This window comes from Pelophylax lessonae, assembly GCF_965119305.1.
Source record: "Pelophylax lessonae genome assembly, chromosome: 5".
In the NCBI taxonomy this organism is placed as follows: Eukaryota; Metazoa; Chordata; class Amphibia; order Anura; family Ranidae; genus Pelophylax; species Pelophylax lessonae.
Genome location: NC_138772.1, coordinates 122,431,307 through 122,458,483, shown reverse-complemented (window position 1 = coordinate 122,458,483; position 27,177 = coordinate 122,431,307). Strand labels below are relative to the sequence as shown.

The 27,177-nt window shown below is 43.8% G+C and overlaps 1 protein-coding gene across 2 annotated transcripts in view; it reads left to right on the top strand.

Moving 5' to 3' along the window:
* Positions 1-27,177, top strand: part of LOC309555493 (ATP-dependent translocase ABCB1-like) — a 148,070-nt gene that overhangs the window by 48,270 nt on the left and 72,623 nt on the right. For both annotated transcript variants that reach the window (XM_082257530.1, XM_082257529.1), the window contains 4 exons: positions 7,338-7,580; positions 19,851-19,988; positions 23,240-23,344; positions 26,167-26,244. In XM_082257530.1, coding sequence (XP_082113656.1) covers positions 7,338-7,580; positions 19,851-19,988; positions 23,240-23,344; positions 26,167-26,244 — 564 coding nt within the window. The remainder of the gene's footprint in view (positions 1-7,337; positions 7,581-19,850; positions 19,989-23,239; positions 23,345-26,166; positions 26,245-27,177) is intronic.

The following is a 27,177-nucleotide window of genomic DNA, read 5'->3' as shown; positions in this document are numbered from 1 at the left end:
TTAATTTCTCTGATCTTCAGCTATTTTTGCTACTAGTGTTAAGAGTAGGTAAAAGCATATTCTGGCCAGGAATAACCTGAGTCACTAATTGGGTCAGGGTTACTAGAGGGCAGGACTGGATGACTCATCTTGGCAGCTCTCTGGTGCCTCCCCCTGGTGTTCGGAAGGTAGGAGAACCTTCGAGAACCAGAGGGTGGGAGTTAGGAGAAGCTGCCATGAATATTTATGGGGCCTCAGCCAATCCACAAATAGACATGGGTCATTCCAGAAGGGGAGTCAGGTGGAAGATGGAGAAGCAGTACTGAGGATAGGCTGTCAGTGGCCCTGGAGGGACCCCCTACCAGGAGGGGTGTTTCCTCGAGCTGGGTGTTCAGGAAAGCTGGCCTGGAAGGATCCTAACACAGTGGAAGGATTCATGCTGGAGAGGCAGCGGGAAGGAGCAAGGAGAGACAGTGAGTAGATCAGCACAGTGCAGGGACAGACAGGTGTAGAAACTGCCATCTGTAGCCGGTCTCTCATAAAGACTGCATAGTGCCAAGTCTTCATCTAGCCTTGCCCTGGGAGGTCTCCATGAGTGTGTGTATAAGTCAAGCAGGACTGGGGCAGAAATTCAGTCAGGAGGGCTGTAGGGAAGAGCAGCCAGGTGTGGCTGGTGTCAACCAAGTGGAGCTGGGATCAGTGGCCACGGGGAAGCAGAAGGAAAGATGTCATGCTTTTCACTCACATTGTACTACTTTTGTCATGGGTCCTTGCTGAACTAGCTAAAACTGCTAGCTCCAACAGGAGTGAGCAGCAGGTGCTGTACAGAGAAAACCAAGTTTTGCAGGTGGAAAGAAAAAGAGGACTTTTTGTAACTAGGGAAGAAATTGTCCTTGGTTCAGTGGTTGGTTGTCCTTGGTTCAGTGTTTGAACATTCTCTACCCCTAATAAAAAAAAAAACATCAAAAACAAGCCAAATAACTTCTGCGCTGGAATGTATGGAGAAAATGCTATGTGAAAATTGTGTAAAAGGGAGAGAGGGGTTTCCAACCCTGTCCAGATGGAACACAGGTGGAACCAAAGGGGATTTAAATGTGCCACTGAAACGGTAAATACTTCCAAATTCAATCCACATTTAAAAGTAAATAAAAAAACTTTTATTCAATATAAAAAACATTTTTGTTTATTTTTTTTTTTCTATTTAATTTTAAATGTGGATTGAATTTGGAAGTATTTACCGTATCAGTGGCACATTTAAATCCCCTTTGGTTCCACCTGTGTTCCATCTGGACAGGGTTGGAAACCCCTCTTTCCCTTTTACACAATTTTCACAAATTGGGAAGGTGCCAATTGATTACTAATGAATAGGTAAGCCAATTTCTCCCCCTCCACAACCAAAATGCTATGTGACTGGTTGTGCAGCAGTGGGGACCCAGGACATTAGCGACTCCTACCGGGTAGTGCTACACTAGTATACTCTGCAATGTGAGGGATTGCATGGAAAATACACAATATTCCGGTAATCTGGATTTAGAACAACAGTTAGTTTACCCATGGTCATTAGGTGGCCTTCTCCGTTTCACCAGCTACCTACTAGGTTCAAATCGATTGTATACCAGACACACATAAATGCTGCTATAGACAAGGTTGCTAAAGTTTTTCTAACACCCACCTAACCACCTGCCCTCTGGACCTTGTTCCCTTGCAAATGCTACAGTCACCTTCTGGCTCTATACTTTACTCTCTAGCTCACAGCTTCAATCTCTACCTCTCTTCTTGCATCTTCCCAAATACTCTAAAGCATGCACTATTCCCCCCCATAATTTAAAAACCCTCATTGGTCCCCATCAATCTTAACAATCTAAGCCCCATTTCCTTGCTCCCCTTTTCTTCCAAAATCCTTGAATGTCTGGTCTACAACTGACTGAGCGACCATCTCACATAGAACAACCTTCTTGATCCCCTTCAGTCTGGATTTGTCCTCAACACTCCACAGAAAGTTCTCTCCTAAAACTCACAAACCCTCTGCTAATGGCTAAAAATAATGGGCACTATTTTTCACTCCTACTACTGGACCTCTCCGCTGCCTTTGATACAGTGGATCACCCACCCCCCCTTCCTAAAAAAAAAACTCCACTCCTTTGACTGTACTCCTCGCTAGTTCTCATCCTACCTTTCCCATGCACTTTCAGCGTCACTTACAATTTTACTTCCTCGTCTCCTCTTCGTTTCTAAGTCAGGCTCCCCCAAGGTTCTGCTTTTGGACCGCTTCTATTCTTTATCTACACCCCATCCCTGGATCAGTTGATGGCCTCCCATAGCCTTCAATACCATTTCTATGCTCATGACACCAAAATATATCTCTCTACCCCTCAACTCACTCCATCTGTCTCCACATGCATCACTAATTTACTAACAGACATATCAGTCTGGATGTCACGCCACTTCCTCAAACTCAATCTATCCAAAACCAAGCTCATAATTTTTCCACCCTCTCGTGCCCCTTTCCCTGATTTCTCTGTAAAAATCAATGGCACAAATTTCAACCTGTCCTCGCATGCTAAGGTACTAGGTGACATCCTGGACTCTAAACTATCCTTTTTTCCCCACATCTAACCACTGTCCACAAAGCTTGGTCATCACGCGCTTTGACTACTACAACTCCCTCCTCATTGGCTTACCTTTACATAGACTATCCCCTCTTCAGTCCATTATGAATACTGCTGCCAGACTCATCGACATTACCAACTGTTCAGTGTCTACTAGGTGCCTTTACCTCCATTGGCTTCCACTCACCCAACAAATGAAATTCAAAATAGATGGCCAAAAATCAAGCCCCTTAATTTATTTTAAAATGGGCTTGAGAGCTAAAGCCTCGTACACAGGCAACGATTGTTGGCCGTGAATTTTCGGCCAACGTCCGATCGGCCGATTGTCGGCTTGTTAGTATGATGCTTCCGAAAACCGACTCCGAATTTTCGGCCGAACAAAATCTGGTGTGCATGCTATAAAATTTTTGTTGGCCGTCAACAGAACGGCCGATTTTCCGTCAGTCAGTACAGATTTTGGCAGACAAAATTCAGATGAGCAAGACTGGGCATGCTCAGAGAAGAAAAAACACACGGAAAGTTAACCAGCACATGACATCACTTCTGAAGTTGGTTTTTGTTGGCCGAGAAAAATCGTGCACATTTCAACCAACACAACAACACTGGACAAAAGACAGCCGATCGGTCGGCAGATTATCGTTGCGTGTGTACGAGGCTTTAGATAATAGAGGAGGTGATGGAGCATTTCATGCAAGGGGGGTGGGTTTCTATTCAGGAAAGCTACCCTTAATGAAATCTGTAAGGATCAAAATTTTACATAAGGCTTATTACACTTTTAGTATACCAATCCAACAACCTACTCGTGTTAACTATCTAAGTAAATGACAAAAGTGTCATTATAATGCACCTGATCTGCATTACTGTGCAAAGGTTTTAGGCAGATGTGAAAAAATGCTGTAAATTAAAAATGCTTTTAGAAATAGAAGTGTTTATAGTTTATTTCTTTTTTTTATCAATGAACAAAATGGAAAGTAAATCAACAGAAGAGAAATCCAAATAAAACCAGCATTTGGTGTGACTACCCGACAGCCTTCAAAACAGCATACATTTTTCTAGGTACACTTGCACGCAGTTTTTGAAGGAACATGGCAGGAAGGTTGTTCCAAACATCTTGGAGAACTAACCATATATTTTTTGTGGATGTCGGCTGCCTCAAAATCTTCTGTCTCTTCAAGTAATACTAGATAGACTTTTCTTTATGATGAAGATAGTTCCTATTGATATTGGCTGTATGTATGGGGTTGTTGTCCTGCTGCAGAATAAATTTGGAGCCAATCACATGCTTTCCTAATGGTATGGAATGATTGATAAGTATCAGCCTGTATTTCTCAGCCATGAGAACAGCATTTATCCTGACCAAATTTCCAACTCTATTTGCAGAAATGCATTCCCAAAGTGCAAGGAACCTCCACCATGCTGCACTGTTGCTAGCAGACACTCATTATTGTACTGCTCTCCAGCCCTTTGGCAAACAAACTGTCTCCTGCTACAGCCAAATATTTCACATTTTGACTCATCAGTCCAGAGCACCTGCTGCCATTTTCCTGCACCCTAGTTCTTATGTTTTTGTGCATAGTGGAGTTGCTTAGCCTTGTTTCCCTGTTGGAGGTATGGCTTTTTGGCTGCAGTTCTTCCAGGGAGGCCACTTCTGGCCAGACTTCTCTGGGGGACCCACTGGTTTCCACCAGTTTTGTGCTGATGGCGCTGCTGGACATCTTATGATGTCTAAGGGAAGTAGGAACGATGTATCTTTCATTTATTGCATTAAAGTGTTTAAAATCCTTTTGATTTATTTTTTATAAAAATTACAAACATCCCTTTACTTACCTGCTCTGTGCAATTGTTTTGCACGGAGCAGCCCTAATCCTCTTCTGGGATCCCCACCCCCTCGGCACTCCAGGGCCTGCATCTTCATCCGGTGCCCCCCCAGATCCCCCTTTAGAGCAGAATCACCACAAACCCCCCTTTAGAAAAGGGTCCCTAGAGATCCCCATTTAGAGCAGGCCAGGGTCCCCCATAGTTTCCCCTTACATTATGATTCCTCTAGTGGAGCTATATAGGAATAGGAGTAGGACACCTACACGACTCACGAGGAAGCTGGGGTCAGGGCACGCAGTGAGACCAGAGGAGGAAGTTTTGTTCTTCTCCTCTGAAGGTCAGGGCCTGGGGGCAGGGCAAGCACCTGATTGGTTGATAGGACGCCGGCGGTCCTACCAACCAGCGGGCAGCAGCAGGGGAGATGGATCAGTGAATGCTGTGATTAAGTCTATTAGACCGAAAACATATTCATTTGTCCTGCTCCTCTGACCAACTCCCCACGGCCCATTGCAAAATGGGCGGCCGCAAACTGCAAGGACCGCTCACAGACACCGGTGTCCACGTACGGACACCTTTCCGAACCCTGTTACAAAGCCACAGAACACAGATCCACAGATAATTTTTTTAGACAAGACATAACTGGCGATGTGCTGCTGACCAGTTTACATAGTCCATTTTGTGCCAGCATCAGCAACAGGCATGCGTGCATATTCTTGCACACATACACATGCGCATATGAATGGCTATTGGCAACCCATGCTGTGAGGTTACACCTTTTTGCATACCAGCAGAAGCGTAACTACAAGCCTAAGGGCCCCAGTGCAACCAAAACCATGAATGACCCAACCCCATCCCAGGGCCCTTTCTCATGTTTTGCAGCGGACCCCCTTCTTCTGTCTTGAGGCCCCCACATGGTGGTGGAATGCCAGGAACCAGTCGCAAGTGCAACCTTTAAGACCCTGGTAGTTCTGCCACTGACATTACTAGAGGGCATTTTGGAGGATGTAAGGGAGCACTCTGGAAGATATAAGGGGGTACTCTGCAGGTACTAAAACAGTACCTGCAGAGTGCCCTCTTACATCCTTCTGAGTGCCCCTTGAGATCAGTGGCATTAGTGGTTGTGGTGGGATGGCAAAGTGGTGGTGGGAGGGATGGGATCAGTGGCAGAGGGATGGTGAGGGGGATGGAATGGTGGTGGAGGGATGGGGTTTAGGGGCAGAGGGATGGTGGGGGGGATAGATCAGTGGCAGAGGGATGGTGGGGGGATGGAGGGATAGGATCAGGGGCAGAGGGATGGTGGAGGATAGGATAGGATCAGGGGCAGAGGGATGGTGGGGGGGGCTGGGATGGGGGAATGGGATCAGTGGCAGATAAATGGTTTGGAGGAGATGGGATGGTAGTGGAGGGATGGGATCAGGGGCAGAGGGATGGTGGGGGGGATTAGATGGTGGTGGAGGGATGGGATTAGGGGCAGAGGGATAGTGGGGGGGGATGGGATGAAGGGATGGGATCAGTGGTAGAGGTATGGTGGGGGGGATTAGATGGTGGTGGAGGGATGGGATCAGGGGCAGAGGGATAGTGGGGGGGTGGGATGGAGGGATGGGATCAGGGGCAGAGGGATGGCAAGGGGGATGGTGACACTAGCACTCACTTGTTCTCAGTGTGAGCTGATCCCCCTCCTTGCTCAGCACTCTCTCAGCCTGGCTTCACATTGCCTCCAGTAGCAGCTCTCCCGACATGGGGTCTTCCCATTGGATCATGCAGGGGAGATCTCCTTCCCCTTCACTCTACTGGCCCAGCAGCTGATCAACTTTCTCCTCCACCTGACATTGATCTGCTTAGAGAAATGGACAGAGTGCTCACTCAGGCACAGTGGGTGTATAATGTCCAGGCTGACATGATGTCTACAATTAGAGATGGCTATGGGTGGCGCCCACAGTGTACAGTTATGTCTGGGACATATCGCCCTGATCATTGCCTAGAAGCGACGGCAGCGGCCGGCGGGCCCCCCACAGTAATGATTAAGCACACAGTGTAGTGTTTGAAACGCATCTACCTTGTCACTATTGTCACATTGGGATGTCCAGTCAATAAATCTGGATTTTGACTTCATCTGGAGTGCAGACATTTCTTTTTTCTTCATTCATTATCCATGGAGGCGAGCCGGGGCGTGCACCGGTGTGTGTCATCAGGCTTTCATACCACCTTGAGCAGTGAGTTCCTTTTCTTTGGGCCCCCCACAGTGGCGGAACAACAGGGCCCAGTCGCAAGTGCGACTGCTGCAACCCTGGTAGTTCCACCACTGCATACCAGCATGACTTATGGTCTCAGCTGTCTTATGCTAGCACAGACATAGGAAAATATCACAGACATGTGGTATTGGTATCCTTTTGCGGCTTGCTTTGCTGCTAAAGGCAAGTCCCTTTTTGGAGTCTGAGATGTATTGCTTCCATTAGGGGACAAGGGCAATCGATTGGCTAATTGCTGTATATTTCCCCCACAGCAATAAGCTCCTTTGGGTACCTCCTGTCTGGTTTCTAGTCTACCAAAAAAGAAAAATGTGCTGTGAGCTCTGACATGAAATTACTTTATAGAAAATAATTAATAAAGAATATTGTAGTCCTGTAGGGGCCTGGCAGAAGGAACCATGCACAGGGGGTCAAGGCATCCAACAATCCTTAAAGTGTTAGATGCTGCAACTTTTTAAGTAAGTTTAGATCTGAAGACAGTGAAGATCAGTGGCATAGGCAGCAAAACAGGTAATCAGTAACTTGAGATTAGAGACGATTGTTAAAAAGTTGTTTTAAACCACTGTGCTTAGCTCACCATCATTGGCCTAGCAAAATCAGCACAATTGTGACAAATAAGATAGATGATGTAGAGATGCGTTGGCCCTTACTCAGCACATCTTGAGTTCTGTTTGATTTTCAGAACCAGGATAAGGAAGAAGAAAAGAATGGATGTGATATAAGCTCTTTGGATAAGAAAAGTTCAAATGAAGACTGTGAGGAAGATGAAAAAAAAGATGCTGAAAAAACAGAAACAATACAAGATGTTGAAAATGTGCTGGCTCCTATCAAATGTGAAAGTTTTAGGAAAGGATCTGGAAGGAAAAAAAGTCAAGCCCCGTCAACAAGCGATTCTGACAAGGAAAAGCCTAAAAATCTAGACGAGGTAAGAACAACATTTATCATTTTATGAATGAATGAATTATGAATATTCATTTTAGCATTTCTAAAGAAAATCTAAACCTAATCAGACATGTAATTTTTTTCTTACTGCTTCTGGACAGCCCCACACATATATACTGCGGCAGTGTGGCCCTTCAGTGCAAAATCACATACCTGCATGTCTTTTCTTTCTTCAGGTCTGGGGAGTACCAATCAGCGGGTCCAATTATTTACACCTAATTGGTTCCACGCTAGTCTATATTTACTGCTCAGCAATCACCGGCCTTTAACACAATTCCATATTGTACCTAGCAACAATAGCCATCGACTATGTACAATTTTTCTATTGGCCGTAAGGTTTAACATCCAGTGGTTTACTTGTTACCTGCCTGGCAACACTTGACCATTGAGAATGCTACTTAGTGATTGGCTGGAGCAAGGGCTATTTACATCTATTTGTTCCGGTTGCTTAGTAACCACTTGCGATATAAGCCACCGGAGATGGCGTGATTGACACTGCTCCTGATGACGTCAATCTGACGAAATGCGTAGAGCTTAATTACGTAATTTCCGCTTGTGTTGGGACGCATATCCGGCGGGTGGAACACATCGCGTTCCGGAAGCTCACTGCTAACAAGGAAGTTGTGGTCTCTACCTGTATCACACTCGTTTATCTTATCTGTATTGTGAGTACCTTTCTTATTTAATAAAGATGAAAATGTTGCAATACTTCACTATGTGAGGCTCTTCTTTCTATATATGGTCTGGACCTTCCCCTTATACAATATCTGATGGTTTACCGATACTACTGAATACAACCCATTGCCTTGAGGGATGATCTAACTGAATTACCTGAGCCATTAGGACCAGGCCCTTTACCTGACGGGATCTTACCCCTGATACATACCATGCTTTTTACCACTGTAGGGGTACATATCTCCGGTGAGTGCAGGCTTTATTGAGAGGGGGGCACTTTGTTTCCTCACCTGCACGTCCAGATTTGGATCACCTCAAGACTTCACTTAGTTTTTTGGGACTCTATACCAGCAACCAATGTATGGACTTTTATATTTAATCACTCTAGCCACCTTGTATTTATATTTATCACTACTAGCTTTGATTGCATTAACTTCTATGCATCAGCATACACACTTGGTCACTTTGCACCTGTCCCTTTGAATATTTGATATTTATATTATTTATTTATATCACACATTTTTTGTACTACTTCATCAACTATTTATTTCATGTTCACTGTCGAATGAAATTATAATTTTTTTAATTATTCATTCTTACCACCTCAATTTGCACATTGTGTTACCTTTGGTTTACAATTCTTTTGATCTATATTAGCACCCCTGACTCCTTTGAGTGAGGGATCACTTCACTGTATATTTATATATATTTTTTTTCACCATAATTTATTGCACTACATTCATGTTTATATACATGTATCATATGTAATGTATTGATTTGATGAGTTTATATCACCCTATGACCTTTGAATACTGTATATGGTCTAGTTTTATGTGACCTTGTCAGACATATTACTACGGGCAGCTCCATCTACCTCACACCCCCCCTTCTAAAGAAAATCTCAACTTAATCAGACATGTACATTTTTTCTTACTGCTTCTGGACAGCCCCACACATATATACTGCGGCAGTGTGGCCCTTCAGTGCATAATCACGTACCTGCACGTCTTTTCTTTCTTCGTGTCGGGGGAGCACCAATCAGCGGGTCCAGCAGACCTGATGTTCGCCGGCACCCGGCAATCATTTCTGAGAGAGGCTGAACAGTGGTCTGCCTATGTAACCAAGGCAGATCACCGTTCTGTCAGAGGAGAAGATGGAGATCTTGTGTTTCTGCTAAGCAAGAACACAGATATCTGCCTCCCCCCCCCTTGTCAAAGCATGCTGCATCCTCCACACAGTTAGCAAGCATTCCCAGGGAACACATTTAACCCTTTGATTGCCCCTGACGTTAACCCCCTTTCTTGTCAGTGTCATTAGTACAGTGACAGTGCATTTATTTTAGCACTGATCACTGTATTGGTGTCACTTAGTGTCAGATTTTTCCACTGCAATGTCACAATCCTGCTAAAAAATCGCTGGCCATTACTAGTGAAAAAAAGAAAAAAAATAAAAATTCCATAAATGTATCACATAGTTTGTAGATGCCATAACCTTTGCGCAAACTAATCAACATACGCTTATTGGATTTTTTTTCTTTACCAAAAACCTGTAGCAGAATACATATTGGCTTAAATTGATGAAGAAATTAGATTTTTTTTTTTAACATTTTTTTTATTAGGTATGTTTTATAGCAGAAAGTAAAAAATATTTTTTGTTTTATAGCGCAAAAATTTAAAACGGCACAGGTGATCAAATACCACCAAAAGAAAGCTCCTATTTGTAGGGAAAAAAGAACATCAATTTTATATTAGGGTACAGTGTTGCACGACTGCGCAATTGTCAGTTAAAGTAACTCAGTGCCGTATCGCGAACAATGGCCTGGTCATGAAGGGGGTAAACCTTCCAGAGCTGAAGTGGTAAAAGGTTGTTTTTTTGTTTGAAATCTGCAGCTATTATTAACATACAGACTGATATACTATACTATTGATTCTGCCATGGATGTCTTTTTACAAGCACTTCCTGTTATGGGGTGCCAACTGTCTCCCAATTGTGCTCCAGTCACATGTAGGGCTGGAAATGGCAGTACTGACATAAGTTGTGAAGGCATAGGTCACTATTGCCACTTTCATTGATGCACGCTGTGTTAAAGGTGGGATCCTGCAGGACCCTGAAACCTTGGCACTTATGGCATTTAACATGTGATGCTCTCAAAATTAATGAGCAAAATTAACACATTGGATTACTGGTGATCATCCATTTAGTTATTGGGAGCACCCACAACTTTGATAGGTCACATACTGTTTAATGTGCAGGGCCCTCTAAATTCCTCCTGTATTGAATTGTATTATAATTGTATTGTCTTCCCTCACATTGAAAATGCTGTGCAAACTGTTGGCACTATATAAATCTTGTATAATAATAATAATAATGTGCAACTAGACACCAGAGACTGACAGCATATATTTACTGGTATCAGAAGCTAGTACTATATTTTCCATACACTATTATCATGCAGCCGATGACACCAGTGCTGGTATTATAGTTTTATTATACTGGCATCAGAGACTATCAATATATCTTAGCAGGTATTAAAGCAGGGTTTTTCAATCAGGATTCCATGGAACTCTAGGGACAGTTCCTCCAGAGGTTGCTAAGGGTTCCTTGAGCAACGAGCAATTTCTGCCTCTCAGTTCCTGCTTGACACCAATGCTCTTTTTAGCTATCTGTAAGGGGGTAATTCTTCCCCATGTTTGCAAGTGCCATGATCATTCTTCCCAGAAAGTTATTTCAAGGGTTCTTCTGTGTTGAAAAGGTAGAGAAAGGCTGCATTAAAGATTACAGATATGAATATAAAGCCTCTAGTGTTTAAAGGCATTCTCCAATTTTGGTAAAAAAATAATAATAAATTCCCCCTTAAAGTAAAAAAATAAAATTGCATTTATACATTTTTTGCATTGGAGCCTGCAAAGCATTGCAACTGTCATTAGAGCATTGCAGGTGCAATACATAGGCTCCTGCAGACTCCAAAACAACAAAAAGAAGAGAAGGGCGCACCGATCCAGTGCAATTCTATTACAAAACATTTATTAAAAGATAAAAGATTTCACACACAATACTCACAAAAGCACGTTGTATACACGCATGTCAAACCACAATCACACAGGTTGCCTCTAGGGCTGCTGGACTACTCCTAATGGAATTGCACTAGGTCGGTGTGCCTTTCTCTTGTTTTTCGTTGTTTTGTAGCACCTTTGGATACCCATGGTCCTGAGAGGGCAGCAATACTCTAGGCATTGTCAACAAAGTCTAAGACACACGTTCTTCCCTTGAGCATAACACCCGAGCGCAGGAGAGTTACTTTCTTGGATTTCCTGCAAACTCCAGGTTGGTATGGAGGCACCTACTGCATTAGTGTTTCATTGAGATGTAGTAGTCTAACTGTCATGGTAGTTTTTCCATTCACAGATAATGTGAATAAATCTGTGGATGGATGGCACAGCTGTGTAGGTGAAGCCATGCACAGACATTTTGAATGAAAGATATACAGAATGCTGCAAGGGTTTTAATCTAGAGGGTTGCATAATGGTACCATATTACATGTTACACCCTAAATATGGGTGTCTTATGAAAAGGAAATAAATAGAGGAATTAGCTTTTAGGCAAACTAAATAGCATCCAGTAAGATCTTCTTTTAAGAGACCCAGGGGTTGATTTACTAAAAGCAAATAGGCTGTTCACTTTGCAAGGGTAATTTCCTCAGAACTTAGTAAAAGTGGTGAAATATCATTTTGCAAAGAATACCAGTCACGTGCATGGAAAAAAAAAACATAATTTTTGCTCACCTCGCACGTCCTTGGCTGAACGGACGTGCGAGGTGAGAGCTCCGCCGACCCCGGACTCTATCTGCAGCAATCCTCCAGCAGGGCGCTTTCTACGGGCCTTTCTTCACCCCATCGGGTTCCATCTGACCCCCAGCAACATTTTGCGACCAAGATTTGCGAGTTTGGGGACATTCTGAAATCGCGGCCTAGTGCCTGACGCGAAGCCGCGGACTTTCCTGCCGCATAGCGCGATCGCGTGCTCGGGACCAGAGGCTGGTGCTGCGGCCGACAGGTGGTGCTGAGCTGCGGACTTGAGCAGCGCGGGAGCGGAGGCTGACAAGGCGAGGGAGCAGAGGCGGACAAGGAGGACGTGTGTGTGACTGAAGGAGCGAGCGAGTGAGTGTGTGTGAACAACCCCCCCCCCCCTCCCTAACAAGAGCGGCGGCGAGCGGTGCGAGAACCCCCCCCCCCACCCAGAGGAAAGAGCATGGTGTGCGGGCAGCGAGCGGTGTGGTAACCCCCCCCCCCGCAAGGGCGAGCGGGCGGCAGACAGACAGACAGAGAGAGGGCAGGGGGGCAAAGGAGACGCACAATACCTGACCTGACAATTGGCAGGGAGAGGAGCTGAGGGGAGACTGATAGGCAAGTGACAGAGGAGGGAGGCAGGAGCTTAAGCAAGTGTCAGGCTTAAAGGGACACACACAGGACTGGTCACTGAGGTTGAACACTGAGGCTCTGAGAGTACCTGGTGAGTATCTTAGCGACTGGGGAGTATCCTAGCGACTGGTGAGCATCTTGCGACTGGTGAGTGTCCTTGCGACTGGTGAGTGTCCTTGCGACTGGTGAGCATCTTGCGACTGGTGAGTGTCCTTGCGACTGGTGAGTGTCCTTGCGACTGGTGAGCATCTTGCGACTGGTGAGTGTCCTTGCGACTAACCATAAAGGCGTGTTCACTGAACTGACTAATCAGTCAGTGAGCTACCCAAGTGTGGGACTTTAAAGGTGAATGGTGTTGGCACAGACAGATCAACAACCATTAGTATTAAAATCTTTTATTTCATTGCTCATTAAAAATCATACAAAACAGGTGCAACATGAAAATACAATATAACATCATAGACATCATATCTTGCGAATTCAGGAGGTATACAGAGTCAGAAAGGTCCTACATGTTTCGCCAACTCAATGGCTTCGTCAGGGACCACATGGCTTTTCACCTCTTATTATAATTCAACATGTAGATGTTGGAAACAAATTTTCAACTGAGTTGCATTGTTGGTCATGTATACCCAGGAGGTACTAGACCATCCTCGGGATCTCTGGGGGGCACTAGGCAATGAATGCCTAAACAGGCTAGCCGATACTGGACCGGGCCAAGACAGAGACAGATGGCGAATGTATCCAATTCTGATTTTAGTCAGTAAATATATATCTCGGCCTTTCAGGCTGAAGAGTCTGCTTGTGCATCCATCACGCTGCAGCGTCAGGTAGTTATGACCTTGCGACTGGTGAGCATCTTGCGACTGGTGAGTGTCCGTGCGACTGGTGAGTGTCCGTGCGACTGGTGAGTGTCCGTGCGACTGGTGAGTGTCCGTGCGACTGGTGAGTGTCCTTGCGACTGGTGAGTGTCCGTGCGACTGGTGAGTGTCCGTGCGACTGGTGAGTATCCTTGCGACTGGTGAGCGTCCTTGTGACTGGTGAGTGTCCGTGCGACTGGTGAGTGTCCGTGCGACTGGTGAGTGTCCGTGCGACTGGTGAGTGTCCGTGCGACTGGTGAGTGTCCTTGCGACTGGTGAGTATCCTTGCGACTGGTGAGCATCTTTGAGACTGGTGAGTGTCCTTGTGACTGGTGAGTGTCCTTGCGACTGGTGAGCATCTTGCGACTGGTGAGTGTCCGTGCGACTGGTGAGTGTCCTTGCGACTGGTGAGTGTCCGTGCGACTGGTGAGTATCCTTGCGACTGGTGAGTGTCCTTGCGACTGAGTGTGGTGCGACTGACTGGGCTGTGCAACTGAGTGTTGGGCAACTGAGAGTGATGTGCGACTGACCGGCTGTGCGATTGTGAGTGTGGTGCAACTAAATCGGGCTGTGAGACTGTGAGTGTGTGCGACAGGAGAGTTGTGCGACTGACCGGGTGGTGCGACTGGGAGTGTCGTGAGACTGACCGGGCTGTGAGATTGTGAGTGTTGTGCAACTGAGTGTCAAGTGAGTGAAGCGGAGTACCAGAGGGTGAGAAGGTAGCGTTAGGAAGCCAGGAAATAGCCACATAGGATAGACTTAAATTACTGAATCCCCATTAGATTAGATAGTAGGTACAATGCCCGGCGGGTGTGGAGATTCGACTCGGTGTACATCTTGTGATATGTATGCGTTCCTCGGACATGTGATCGAGGGCGAATACGAATGCGCAAAATGTAAGCAAGTTGCTTCCCTGGAAGCTCAGGTCCTGAATCTAGGGAAGCAGCTGGCAACACTGAGATGAATGTCCATACCGGAGGAGAGCCAGGATCGTACCAGTCAGGTGCAGGCAGGGGTCTGCACAGTGGTGGGCGGAGTATTGGAGGTGCAGGCATCAGAGCAGTTAGAGGGGTGACAGTTAGGAGGGGTAGAAGGGAACAAGGCAAGGAGGCTGATCCTGGGCTGGAGCACCCCAATAGATACGCCCCGTTGTGTGATGTTGGGGAAACCAGTCAGGGACCAGTAGTGCTGGAGCAGAGTGACGCCCCTAGCAGCCAGGGGAAGAACTCCTCCAGTGAGGCCGGGAGAAAGGGAAAGGAAAGACAGGTGCTGGTGGTAGGGGACTCAATTATTAGAAGGACAGACAGTGTAATCTGTGACAAAGACCGTGTGTGCCGAACAGTCTGTTGTTTGCCGGGCGCTCGGGTTCGGCACATTGCGGATCGGATGGACAGATTATTGGGTGGGGCTGGGGAAGACCCAGCTGTCATGGTACACGTGGGTACCAATGACATAGGCAGAGGAAGACGGAGAGTCCTAAACTATTTCAGGGACTTAGGCGCTAAGTTGAGGACTAGGACCTCCAAGGTAGTATTTTCCGAAATACTACCTGTACCTCGAGCCACACCAGAGAGGCAGCGGGAGATTAGGGAAGTTAACGAGTGGCTGAGGAGCTGGTGTAGTAAGGAGGGTTTCGGGTTCCTGGAGAACTGGGCCGACTTCTCAGTCGGTCACCGGCTCTTTGGTAGGGACGGATTGCACCTAAATGGGGTGGGTGCAGCCGTACTGGGTGAGAGGATGGCCAAAAAGTTAGAGGGGCTTTTAAACTAGGGAATGGGGGGGAGGGTACAGATGTAGAATTAGCCAGTGGAAAGCAAGTTTCAGAGGGCAGAAATGGGGGCATTAGCGGTAGGGTGTTCGGAGCTCCTATACCCAGGGTGGGTATGGGGAAAATTCAAGAGAGCAGCCTAAAAACATCAAATGAGGATATTTGTAACCGATCAAAATTAAGAGGTTTGTATACCAATGCCAGAAGCCTGGCCAACAAGATGGGAGAGCTGGAGCTACTGATGTTTGTGGAGGACTTAGATTTTGTGGGGATAACTGAGACTTGGTTTGACAGCTCTCATGACTGGATGGCGACCATTCAGGGGTATTCCCTTTATCGCAGAGATAGAGAGGGTATAAAAGGGGGAGGGGTATGTCTGTATATTAAGAACAGCATACAGGTAAATATGAGGGATGATATTAATAATGGAGCTAAGGACGAGGCAGAATCCCTATGGGTAGAGCTTCAAAGGGATGGCACGGCGGGGAAGGTAATATTGGGCGTATGCTATAGGCCCCCCAACCAGAGGGAGGAGGGTGAGGTGGACCTCCTTTTACAGATAGGATTGGCAGCAAGGATGGGAAATGTCATTATAATGGGGGACTTTAATTATCCAGATATAGACTGGGCAGAAGGAACCGCGCACTCAGCCAAGGCTAGGCAGTTCCTAAATGTTTTGCAGGACAATTTCATGGGTCAGATGGTGAATGCACCGACAAGAAACAATGCGGTACTTGACCTACTGATTACCAACGATACAGACCTGATCACGGATATAGAAATACGGGACAACTTGGGAAACAGTGACCATAGGTCAATAAGTTTCAGTATTAATTACAGTAATAGGAAGCAGAGGGGTAATATAAGGACACTGAATTTCAAAAGAGCCAATTTCCCTAAACTGGGCTCACTGCTAGAAAATATCAATTGGGATAGAACCCTGGGAACAAAGAACACGGAGGAAAAATGGGAGTGCTTCAAGAGTATACTAAACAGGGGGATTGACCAGTGCATTCCAAAGGGAAATAAATTTAAAAGAGCAAAAATAAACCCTGGATGGCTAAACTCCAACATAAAAATGCATATTAGTGCTAAGGAAAAGGCCTTCAAAAAATACTGAGGGGTCATTGGCAGCATTTAAGCACTACAAAGAGTGTAATAAGAAATGTAAAGACGAAATCAGGGCGGCTAAAATAGAACACGAGAGACATATAGCGGAGGAGAGCAAAAAGAACCCCAAGAAGTTTTTTAAGTATATAAACAGTAAGGCCCCTTTCACACATGCTGTCCGTTTGTCCGTTTTTCATCCATCCGTTGACGGATGAAAAAAGGACATCAGTGTATCTCTATGTAAAAACGGACGACAACGGATGATCATCAGTTAACATCCGTTTTCATCCGCTTCCGTCAATGTCCGTTTTTTTGAACGGACGAATGCCCTATTTTTCATCCGTCAAAAAAACGGATCGGACGAAAAACGGATGACAACGGATGAAAAATGGATGTCAACTGATGAAAACGGATGACAACGGATGAAAAACGGATAACAACGGATGAAAAACAGACGACAACGGATGAAAAACGGATAACAACTGATGAAAAACTGATGAAAAACGGATAACAACTGACGAAAAACGGATGACAACTGACGAAAAACGGATGAAAAACGGATGAAAAACGGATGAAAAACGGATGAAAAACGGATGAAAAACGGATGAAAAATGGATGGAAAACTGATACATTTGACGTGACTGAACTGATGAACTGAACGGATGGTATGTGTGAAAGGGGCCTAAGAAAGCGAGGCCAGAACACATTGGCCCCATAAAAGATGATAAAGGAAATATGGCCACTGAGGACAGAGAAAAGGCGGAAGTGTTAAATCATTTCTTCTCTTCAGTCTTCACAAAAGAATCGGGGGGCTACACGAACCCAGCTTGTAAGGCCGAACTAAATAATACACCTCAGGAAGTGCCACCATGGCTAACAGAAGATAGACTTAGAGCCAAACTAGAGAAACTTAACATAAATAAATCCCCGGGACCGGATGGCTTGCACCCGAGGGTTCTTAATGAGCTCAGCCAGGTGATTGCCAGACCATTATTCTTGATCTTTAAGGATAGTTTACAGACGGGTATGGTGCCAGCTGATTGGAAAAAAGCCAACGTGGTACCAATATTTAAGAAGGGGCCGAGATATATCCCGGGTAACTATAGGCCGGTCAGCCTAACATCTGTAGTCTGCAAAATTTTGGAGGGGATGTTAAGGGACCACATACAAGACTTTAGTAATGAAAACGGTATTATAAGTAGTAATCAGCATGGATTCATGAAAAATCGTTCGTGCCAAACCAATCTATTAACCTTCTACGATGAAGTGAGCAGCCACCTAGATAAAGGTAAGCCTGTGGATGTGGTGTATCTGGACTTTGCAAAGGCCTTTGACACCGTTCCCCACAAACGATTACTGTACAAACTAAGGAAGGTAGGTATGGATCAGAAGGTGAGTACCTGGATAGAGAACTGGCTCCAGGGGAGAGTACAGAGGGTGGTGATTAATGGGGAGTACTCGGATTGGGCGGGTGTGGAAAGTGGGGTCCCTCAGGGTTCTGTCCTGGGACCAATCCTGTTTAATTTGTTCATAAATGATCTAGAGGAGGGGATATCTAGCACAATCTCAGTATTTGCAGATGATACTAAACTAGGCATGCCAATATCTTCTATGCAGGATGTGGAAACCTTGCAAGCAGACCTGAACAAAATAACGGGGTGGGCAACTACATGGCAGATGAGGTTTAATGTTGATAAATGTAAAGTAATGCACTTGGGGGCCAGAAACCAGAAAGCAAGCTACTCACTAGGGGGGGAACCTCTGGGTGAGTCTAGGATGGAAAAGGACTTGGGGGTACTGGTAGACAACAAGCTTGGCAGTGGCATGCAATGTCAAGCCGCCGCAAGCAAAGCCAACAGAATACTGGGATGTATAAAAAAGGGGATTCACTCCAGAAATAAAGAGATTATTCTCCCACTCTACAAGACTCTGGTCCGGCCACATCTGGAGTATGCTGTCCAGTTCTGGGCACCGGTCCTCAGGAAGGATGTGCTGGAACTGGAGAAAGTCCAGAGAAGGGCAACACAAATAATTAGGGGAATGGAGGACATCAGCTATGAGGAAAGACTACAAGCCCCTGAACCTTTTCTCTCTGGAGAAAAGACGATTGAGGGGGGATATGATATCAATGTACAAATACTGTACTGGTGACCCGAGCATAAGGAACAAACTATTCAGAGAAAGGAGATACAATAAGACACGTGGCCACTCACTAAAACTAGAGGAAAGGCGGTTTAACCTTAAAGTGCGTAAGGGGTTCTTCACTGTAAGAACGGTAAGGATGTGGAATTCTCTTCCACAAGCAGTCATATCAGCAAGGAGCATTGATAGTTTCAAAAAACTATTAGATGGACACCTTAAAGACCACAACATACAGGGGTATACAATGTACGGTTAAAAGCAAACACACACACGCATCATAGGTTGAACTGGATGGACTGATGTCTTTTTTCAACCTCACTAACTATGTAACTATGTAACTATGTAACTATGCTTGTATGTAATTGGATGACTAAGCGCTGGGGAAAATTCCTCTTGCAAAGTTCAACTTCCTTTGGAAAGGGAAACTGACACTTCCAGGAGTATCAATCCATAGAGTTCCCCGCAGCTCTTACTGGTTCCTCTGCCTGTCCTCCACCCATTAGTGGATACAATAGTGATATGGAGGTTAACCAGTGGGAATTGCCCAGGGAATTGACACTCCCGTTAATGCCCCGTACACACGTGCAGATTATCTGAAGACTTTTGTCTGTAGACTTACCAAAACCATATAATATGAGGTCAAACCTAAACACTTTCAATTTGTATGCAATCCGGCAGGCCCTTGCACTACATAGAAAAGGTAAATCTGAAGACAAAAGTCTTCAGATAATCTGCACGTGTGTACGGGGCATTAGTGTCAATTTCTCTTCAGACTTCAGAAGGTTATTTTTCCTGAATAGAGTGGCATTTGGTGGAAAAGGCAGCAAGAAAGGTAAGCACATTTACAGTTCTTTGACAGGCACTATTTGGATTGAATTATTTACTATAGCAACAGGATTGTTTTAAGTGAATATGTTGCTTTGTCCTGCATTGGCAATAAAATGTATTCAGGAGAACTATACCCTAACCCACTAGTTTTGGATAGAAAACAATAAATAAGCTAAATTTAAATAATAATTCACAAAGTCCCATTTTACAAAATTTAATACTCAGATATTTCCATCAAATAATGTCATGTTGTAATTGCTATGCCCGAACGAATAGAAGAAGTCTGAATGTTCTGTTAAAAATACATGGTAAATGCTGCCATCTCGTGGTGACTTACAAAACAAGTTCAAATGTTTTTTCTACCATGGAATGTACAGATGAGCTTATATATATTACATGTAGAATATGTCCTATACAATATATTTACTATGTAATATTTTGTCTTTTTCTAGAACACAGAGGTACCTCTTAAAAGAATTCTAGAGCTAAATAAACCAGAATGGTTATATATCCTGATTGGAATTGCAGCAGCTTCAATCAACGGGGGAATATACCCAATATTTGCTGTCATTTTTGGAAAAGTTATTGGCGTAGGAGACAATTTCAATGTAATGTAACCATGGCTTTTTTCCCAGCAGGAACGCGGGGGAAACACAGTTCCGGCACCTCCAGCACTGAATGTGTGTAATGGCAAGGAGTGTGCTGTAGGGTCTACTGATGCTGGATGCTGGGGGATCTTTTGTTGCTGTAGTGGATCTATTTTTCGAGGCGGTCTATTGCTGGAAGGGATCTACTATTGTGAGAGGGATCTATTGTACCTAACTGCTGGAGAGTCTATTGATGCTGGCTTTTGGAAGATCTGTTGTTGCTGCCAGGGGTCTATTGTTGCGTGGGTGATATTCTGTTGCAGGGGGTTGACAGTTGCTGGGGGAATATATTGTTGCTGGGGGGGTTGTATATTGCTGCTGGCTGAAGGGGGGGGTCTACTTTACAGCTTTTCTTGTTATCATTAACAAACTCCATACAAATTACTTAGGACAGCAAAATTATACTTGGCTCTGTATTCCCTAAATGAGGTGGGTAGGGGGTGGAAACGAGGGATGGTGCTCGGAGGTGGGTAGGGGGCGGAAACAAAGTATGGTGCTCGGAGGTGGGTAGGGGGCAAAGACATGAAAAGACTCAGAATGGGGGAGTTCCAGCACCTTTTCACTGCCATGAATGTAACAATCCCCATACTGTTTTTATGTATCGAAAGTCAATTTATTATTTAGACTTCCATAACTGACCATCTCTAGCGTGAAATGTTATTGCACTGTTAAGACAAGTATTGCTGATCCAAAACAGTGATACAGGACAGCATTATTAGTGTAGTGATCTCTAAACAAAGAGTCACTACACCATTTTTTTTTATTAAAGTGTATGCAAATCATAATATTTTCATTTTCCTATGTATTCCCCGTTGCCCTGCTAAATGTATAATTGAAAGTGTTTTGTTATACTTGTTTTATAAGTGTAAAAATATCTGTTTGCCAGAAATAGTTTGAGCTGCTCACTTCCTAAGTTTTCTGCCTATGTACAAGAAGGAGTTATGTAGCTGGAGGGTGGAGGGATGAGCAGAGGTCTGCGTTCTTTGTAGTGTATCAGAAATGAAGTAGGCAGGGCTGACACTACATGCTTTGATATTCAGAGCCAAAAATACTGTGCTGTCATGTCAAAGAGGAAGAATAGAGTGCAATATATTTCTGACAGATCAGTTATTTTCCTGCACTTGCAGCACGTTAAAGAGATAAAATGTGGGGGAATGTGCATGTATTGCAGAAATGCAAGAATTACGTGTTGTGAGGGATTAGCTCGGTGGTAGGCGTGGATGACCCCTTGGGGGGTGCGTTTTCACAGGGAAACAACCGATAAGTGCTTGAAAACAACAGTTTTATTTATTAGGTCAATTTTCTTCATACCAGTGCCAGCATCAAAAACAGCAAAATAAAATAAAAGACAAAATAAATCCTTGCCTCTGTGGGCGGCTACCTTCTCACAGCTGGAACCTGCCTAAGAAGTCTTTCCAACCTACTGTTGGGCCGACACTGCTGATCCTACAGCAGACACTCAAATGTCCATTTGTTTGCTTTTCACACAGCACAAACATTGTCCATTGAACATGTCCCTTTGTTTTCTTTCACACAGCACATGTTCATTTATAACAGGATCCTTTACTCTTCAGATTCTTCACATTGAACACAGTTCATTTAACAGGTCCCTTTACTCTTCACACTCTTCACATGGAACACTTTGTCTTCTCACCTTTGAGACGTCTTCACTCGTGGTTACCCTCCTTAGCTTCACATCGCTGTAGGGGGTCTTCTCCCATGCTCACCAGCTTGTCGGGAGGCACACATCCGACTGTCCCCCTCTCCCAGCCCACACGGCGACAGGAGGCAGCAGTCCTTCTCCCATGCCCACACGGCGTCGGGAGGTACACGTATGTCTGCCTTCCTCTCCCAGCCCACACGGCGACAGGAGGCAGCAGTCCTTCTCCCATGCCCACACGGCGTCGGGAGGTACACGTATGTCTGCCTTCCTCTCCCAGCCCACACGGCGACAGGAGGCAGCAAACAATAGGACTTTCTCTGAACAAATTATAGAGCCTTAACTCCCTCATTCTGAACAGGTGAAGGCCTTTCAACTTCCTGCTGGCTAGCTCTGTAGCCAACACCCTAAATTAATTAATGGACTTTCTAAATCAGGTGGAAATGTATCTCCTTCCTGTGACTACATTCCCAGATTTAGCTGACTTCCTGTCACAGTGTTTATTTATTTTAAATTTTGTCATGATATATGCTTTAAGAATTAGGGTCCTTTCACACGGCCGCTCCGTGTGTCCGCAAATCATCCTATTTTTTTGCGGATGATTTGCGGACATCAATGTAAGTGAATGGCACTGCGGATGTCAGCGGAATACCATCCGCTGACATCCGATTTTCCTCCTTTCAGTTCTGTTCCGTTTTTACGAATGGAACAGAACCCCATTTTTCCTTCCGTGTAAAAAACGGAAAGGAAGGAAAATCGGATGTCAGCGGTGTCATCCGCTGACATCCGCAGTGTCATATACTTACATTTTGTCCGCATATCATACGCAAACGTATGGGATGATATGCGGGCACACGGAGCGGATGACAGAAATGTCATCCGCTCCGTGGAAAAAAAAAAAAAAAAAGTCCCGCAGCGGACTTAAGCAGCGGAGCGGCCGTCTGAAAGGAGCCTTTACCTGGCATGCCTTAAATATATCAAAATCTTGTTAGAATTAAAAAAAATAAAATAAAAAAATTCACATCTGCTAGCTTGCATTAGTTCATGTTTTTATCAAGGTACGTGGTATGAGAATGCACAAAGGATTCAGGGGCCCTTACACACTCAAGCATTCTGCTGTGTTATGGCACACACATTATTGCACAATCTGGCACATGTTATTGTGCAAGGCGATTCTTTCATTATGAATGGGGTGGCACACCACCAAAAAGGGTGAAACAATGTGTGTGACCCTTTCTTTTTTTACCAATGCAGTACATTACCACACATATGGTATACATATTGTGGTGTGCTACATTGTGTTGTGTGTTGGGCTGTTACAATTAAAAGCTACACAATGCACCGCACATAGAGCAGGTGCAATGCCATGTATTGTGGCAAGGTGTGTTGCTGTGTGCATTTCAAGATGCAAATGGCTCCTAAATGTCACCTTACCTATACAAAAGTGGAGTGTTTTATATGGGAAGTTTGTCAGTGTCGGGATTCAGAGATTTAGCAAAATAAAAAGCATTTTAACTTGTTGTTGCTTTTGCAGACATTTCAGGAGGAGGACCCGGCCAAAAGGAATGAAAAAACTGCTTTATTATCATTAATGTTCCTTCTGCTAGGAGTGATTAGCTTTACAGTTTATCTTGCAATGGTAAGCAAAAGTGCGCACACACACATATATAAGATATATATATTATATATATATTCTAACTTAATTTCTTGATTTACTTTTTTAAAAACCATTAATCCGTGTACACACAGCCCGAATAACAAGAAACATTTGCCGGTTAAAAAATAAACGGCCGACATTCGGCCCATGTGTAAGTCTGTCTTTCCGACAGAACCTGGCCATTTGGCAGGCGACCGACTCCCGATCAGCACTCTCAGCCAATGGCAGAAAGTGCTGATCAGAGCGTTCTGTTGGTGTGTACCAGGCTTTACACTTGTTTAGCTAAACTCCAGAAAAACTTATAAATATGTAGTTTAACCCATGTATATGCATACCGGTATACCTGTCAAAATATTTGTAGTTCAGTTCAGCCAGTCTTGTAATTGACATACACTGCCTTACTGCTTAGCCAATCAGGTGACACCATTCACTATTATCTGATTCATCTTTTTCCTCATCCTATGTTACTTCTTTACCTCCAGCCTGCTTATTGGGAAATGTACTAGTATGATCACTTTTGTCCAATTAGCAGGGAGATGATTCTGAAAACCAGTAAAAAAAAGCCCAGGAAGTAGCCAAGTTAAATGAGGATGTAATGGTGCGATCTGTGGCAATGTGGCAGAGGTGTGATAAAATCCCAGAATTGCTAAACAAAATGACAAAAATGTCAGGGAAAACATTAAACATATGTGCATTTCACTAAACATGGCGCCATTTACTAGGTTATGTGCAAGTGCACCTGGGGCTGGATTTAATTTATCATTGACCAAATATGCTCTTGTAGTTCAATATGGGTCAAACAGCAACAGATCAAATCAAAGAAAATGTGTTAATTTAAATAGTCACCCTGTTGGACAAATGAACAGTTGGGATAATTGCCAGGTGAATTACAGGAGATGTCAGCAATAACAGCCTCCATGTTTCTCTCGCTAAAGGTTTAATTTAAATGTTTTAATGGTTTAAAGTTTCATGGTACTTTATTATGTATTTGAAATATCTCATTTGCAGTCACACTGGAAAAAATAACATTAAAGTTCCAGTTCACCTCTACTCTATTACATTGTTGTCAATCAAGCCCTGCTGAAGGGGGCACTCTTTGACCCCTGAAATACATTGGATACTTTTTGGATTGTCCCCCTTGACTTTTATTGGAATAAAGTTGTATCTGGACCTTTTAGCAGCAGTGTGGCTATTTAATTTCCATTCTTCTTACATTACACTACAAGCCAAGGAGACCGGGGAGATCTTCTGGGGTGTAGAAGTTGCCTGATGGGAATCAGATCATTTACATCAACATCAATACTTTAACCGCTTGCCGACCGCCGCACGACTATTTACGTCGGCAGTCAGCCCCTCACAGGCAAAGCGACGTAGGGCTACGTCGCTAGCCTGTGAGGCTCTAGGGAGTGAGCGCGCGCCACCGGAGGCGTGCTCCCGCGTGGTCACAGACCCCCCTGCGCGTATGCCTGGCGGACCCGATGTTCGCCAGGCACACGCAATCTTCCGTTACACCGGAAGAAAGGCAGGCGGCTAATGTAAACAAAGCCGCCTGTCATTCTTCCCTGTGTAAGAATGGAGATCACACGGTTCTACTATGTAGGACCGTTGATCTCTGTTCTTACACTAGTAGCCACAGCCAATCACAGTTAGAAACACGCCTCTAGGGACACACTTAACCCCTCCCTCTCCAATAAAGTTAACTCCTTCACTGCCAGTGTCATTTTTACAGTAACAGTCCATATGTATAGCACTGATTACTGTAGTAATGTCACTGGTAACCCCAAAAGTGTCAAAAATGTCAGTCAAGGGTCTGATCTGACTGCCGCAATGTCGCAGTCCCAAAAAAAAAAAATTGCAGATCGCCGCCATTACGCGTTAAAAAAACAACAAAAATGACAAAAATCTTTCCCTTTTGTTAGTAAACGCAATAACTTTTGCGCAAACCAATCAAAATACGCTTTTTGTGATTTTTTTTTACCAAACATATGGTAAAAAAAAAAATTGGCCCAAAATGTTAAAAAATTTTAATTTTTAAATTTTTTTGGGGGGGGGAATTTCATAAAAAAAATGTGAAAAATATTGTTATTTTTGCAAAGTTGACGCTATTTTTTTGTTTATAGCGCATGATCAAAAAATCGCGCATGATCAAAAAATCGCACAGGTGATCAAATACCACCAAAAGAAATCTCTGTTTGTGGGAAAAAAAGGACATCAAATTCGTTTAGGTACAGCATCGCACGACCGCGCAATTGTCCGTTAAAGTCACGCAGTGCCGAATCGCAAAATAGGCCCTGGTCAGGAAGGGGGTAAAATCTTCCGGGGCTTAAGTGGTTAAGATAGTAATACGAATGAGATAACCCTACAGACCCAGTGTTTTTTTCCACTTTCCTCAACTGTTCTGTCGAGCAGGGACAGCCACACACTGATCGAAATATGGCCAGTCCCTGCTGAACCGCTCAGATTTAAGCGTATTTCAGTGTATGGCCAGCTAAACCTAAAAATGAAACTCAATAAAGGCACTTCTTCAACTCATACTAGGGAGATACCTAATGAACTAAATTAATATCAAATCTGTAAAAATATACATATATATTTATATATTTATATATATATATATATATATATATATATATATATATATATATAATGGATAAGGCACATTCAAGAGTTATATAATTATTTTTTGTAGCAATGTTTGAAATTTTTAAATACAGTAAAATATAATGTTATGTCTTAAAGGAGAGCTAACATCTGAACAAATGTCATCAGTAAATTTATATAATATTTTTATGTATTTTTTTTAGGGTTTTATGTTTGGAAAATCTGGAGAGAATCTAACCATGAGGCTGCGATCCTTGTCATTTAAAGCATTGCTCAGACAGGTGCATACACTGCAGTGGGTAATGGGGAACTGTTATGCGATACTATAAACATTAGAAATATACACACCCTCCCTACATATTTATAGTCTTGTGTAATGTTATTTCAAGTAATATTGCCTTGTAGTCAATGTATAGTTATGTGTTAAAGTGACTGTAAAACAGAACAAAAAACGAAAAAATCTGCAAATAAGCCATCCTTTAAAGAAGAGTAAAATACCAGTGTTTTGTATTAGTTAATAGTAACAGTTTGGTTTAAAAGTAAACCTGTGCCCAGACTATGCATGCTACAATATTAACTTATTCTAAACACACAATGAAAGCAGTTCAAAACAAGTCCTCATTCACCTCTGTAGCTATAGGCTGTAGGAGCAAATTGTCTTCTAAGTTCACAACACAGGCACTAAAATCTCAGCTCTTTTCTATGCCAACCGTCTAATGTAAACAACCAGCAGGTGTTTCTAAACTTTTAGAAGCCAACTGAACCCTGACTTTAGAGTCATTGTTGTTAAAGCATATCTAATATAAATACAAAAATGTTAAATATTGCAGCTTACCAGTCCTTAGATGAGGTGGCTGCATTTGTTTTCAGTAAAAACTTGAAAACTTAAAAAAAAAAAAGTAGCTATTTTCACTCTACCCTTGAACAGTAGCATTGTCAACCTGTGGAGAGGCAAAGATGGATTAGTAGATTTAGATGGACATTACATAAGCGACTAATTAAAGCCCATCCCCAGCTAACAGTCTCTGAGAGGGTACAAAAGGCATTTTTTCTGTTTGGTATAAAGGTTTTAACTAAATGTAAGCCTCCCTATCAGAGTTAAATGGTTTGTCTCCTCCCTCTAAATGGCACTTTGGCTGGACAGCTTGACCTGTTAAGGCAAAGTGAAAACAACAGGTTTACTGGCAGCATCACCAGGTGATTAAAAAGGAAAA